Source organism: Acartia tonsa, chromosome 4 (assembly GCF_053477335.1).
Source record: "Acartia tonsa isolate MP-2025a chromosome 4, ASM5347733v1, whole genome shotgun sequence".
NCBI classification, from domain to species: Eukaryota; Metazoa; Arthropoda; class Copepoda; order Calanoida; family Acartiidae; genus Acartia; species Acartia tonsa.
The window spans coordinates 2,540,770-2,543,470 of NC_137263.1; the positions used below are offsets into that span (position 1 = coordinate 2,540,770).

Consider the following 2,701-nt stretch of genomic DNA (forward strand, 5'->3'; position numbering starts at 1 on the left):
AGAATAATATAGATACTGTAAATGACATAATTAATGATGAAATCAATGATGTAATTGAAAATTCTGAAGATAATGAAAAAGAGTCAAATCTTACAGGGATATTTCAACAAAAGAAAAAGCTTTCTTGCATTTAACATTTTAGCCAGTGAAAATTTTTTGTGGTTCAATAAATAAGCAAGGGTAAAATATATTTCTCGCATCATATCATAGACAGCTTTCCTCGGATATTAAATTGAAATTTTTTTATTCTTAATATTTGTGGATAATTGTCTGTAATACAATGCTATACTTGATTTTTCAGAATGGCTGAGAACCATTTCTAATCCAGCAGATATTAATTGGTTTTGAAGCCACATTAAAAGGACTTTCTTCTGTTGAAATATCCCTTCTTGTAGACAATGAAGAAGAAAATTATTATGAAGACACAATCTATAGCACATTCGAGAATGAAGAGCCATTTTTCCCAATCAATGATTTCATTGATGACACAAGTGATGAATTGACTAATGATGTCAACAAAGCATTTGATGACATCAATAATGAAATTGTTGATACTGTAGAGAATGCAAATGATTTTGTATCCACTGAAATTGAAGACATTAAAGTTAATGTTGAAGAAAGTTTAGATGACATTGAAAACAGTTTTGGTAATTCTGTTAAAGGTAAGAACAGCAGAGAAATTAATTTTAAAAAATTATAAAAAAAATGGGGGACCAGTAGATTGGGTATCCTTATAATATCTTCATGTGTCTGTGTGTAACAAGGGATCTCACTAACCACTGAACTGATATGGTTCTCCTTTACATGTTAGCTTCTCATAGAACCTGGTAAGGTTTATAACTATTTTTGGAGGGGGGGGGGGCATTATTTTAGCCAGCTACAAATTTCACTTTAATACAGTAAATGATAATCTGGTGTAAGATCCAAACAATAATAAATCCATTGTTTAAACTGACTTAACGTGTATTTTCAGAAATAGAAGGAGGTATATTTGATATATTTTCCACAACAGCAAGCACTGTTGATGATAATACTAACTCTGAAAATATGAAAGATAAAGATGAACATTTACAAGAAGAGCTTGGAGTCCTAAGCTTAAATGATTTAGGGATTGCTGGAATTAAAGTTAAAAATATAGTAATGTGAATTATGTTTGACTGTTTGCGAAAGAGCTTTATCAAAGAAAAATATTGTTTTTAATGTATTTTTCTGTTATGTTCATTTTTTATCCATAATTCCAGCAATTAATTTTATAGAAATGGAAGCAAAAAATATGTTTGATATCACAATTAATGGATTTATTGTTTCTACTACAGTTAGAGATGATAGAATGGAAAACAAAATGGCTGACAATGACAGCAGCATGAAAAGTAAAGAAGCTAGGATGGAAAACAAAATGGCCGCCAATGAGAAAGATCACGTGACTAATAAGGAAGACGACAAACCAAAAACGCCTAGATTATATTTTCCAATTAAGGTAAAAGCATCTTTGAACTTGTTTAATATCTAGTAGCAAATCTACTCTTTTGGTTCTTATTTGTAATTTTGTTTGGATAGCACTGTATTTTGCTTTCGTTGTCTCATTCGTTGAATTTAAAAAAAAATAAGAAATTTATTAAGTCTTGATTGGGTTGTTCAAACATTTAGTTACCAGTCTTTTCCACTATTCATAATTTAATAATTTAGGATTCTTCAAATGACCAGAAATCTACAACTACCACCACAACAAATTCGCCAATCATATTCCCCCGGCCCACAACAATCATCAACCTGTTCCAGAATCTTCCAACAGTCACTGTTACAACTACTCTAGGCATGGTTCAATATGAGGATGAGGATGATTCCATCACTGATGATATACAGGGTGCGTCGACTAAACTGTCCTGAATTTGAATTTAAATGAGGCTCTACCTCAAATTCCCTAGCAATCGCAAAAATCTGCTCCCTCCCATTTGAACAAAAAAAATTGAAAATTAAAGCTGTGGGCATAGAAAGGCTCACTCTGAGTGGATTTTACCTGCGGTGCCTTGACCCAGCGGAGCTACCCAGTACTTAAAATTCCCTTTCCTATTTTTAACAAAATGAAAAATTGAAAATGAGGGGGAGGATAATTTTTGTCCCATGTCCAACCCCTGTGCGAAGCCCTAACCCTTCAAGTCCTGGGGTGCCTTAATCCATCTGGGCTATCCAGTACCTATTATAACCTAACCAAAACTGAGCTAAAGTTATTAATGCGACAATGACAACAATTCAATTTGAGGAAAAGTGCTGACAATTTAATTGACGCAACCTGTAATTGAAGATGCTATATCAAGTCTTGGAAACAGTATTATTGATGAAGCATCTAATGTGAAGGAAGTCATAGATAACTCTGTAGATGCTATTGAAACAGCTATTGAAAATAAACTAGGAACAGAATCTTTACATATTTAAATAGAAGATTAACAGCATGTTAACAATGGATATAGAATATACGTGGATATTATGACAGGGGAAAGATTGTCTTCAATTTAGGTTGCTAACATGGACATCAGTTATTGGTCACTTTGTTCATTCAGTTGGAGGGGAGGGATGGGGTAAAGGGGGTGGATGGGGGGTATTGTTATTTTAGCCAGCTGCGAGCATCACTCTGGTGCAACATCCAAGTAAAAATATATTGATTCTAAAGATACTGTTACGCTAGGTGACACTGGAGATAACA

The 2,701-nt window shown here is 33.2% G+C and overlaps 1 protein-coding gene across 1 annotated transcript; it reads left to right on the top strand.

The window, feature by feature from the left end:
* The first annotated feature begins 1,258 nt into the window (after positions 1 to 1,258).
* On the top strand, positions 1,259 to 2,433 carry LOC145318148 (uncharacterized). Its single transcript, XM_080159496.1, has 3 exons — positions 1,259 to 1,477; positions 1,687 to 1,864; positions 2,303 to 2,433. The coding sequence occupies exons 1-3, from the start codon at positions 1,259 to 1,261 to the stop codon at positions 2,431 to 2,433; spliced, it is 528 nt and encodes a 175-aa protein (XP_080015622.1).
* The last annotated feature ends 268 nt before the right edge of the window (positions 2,434 to 2,701 follow it).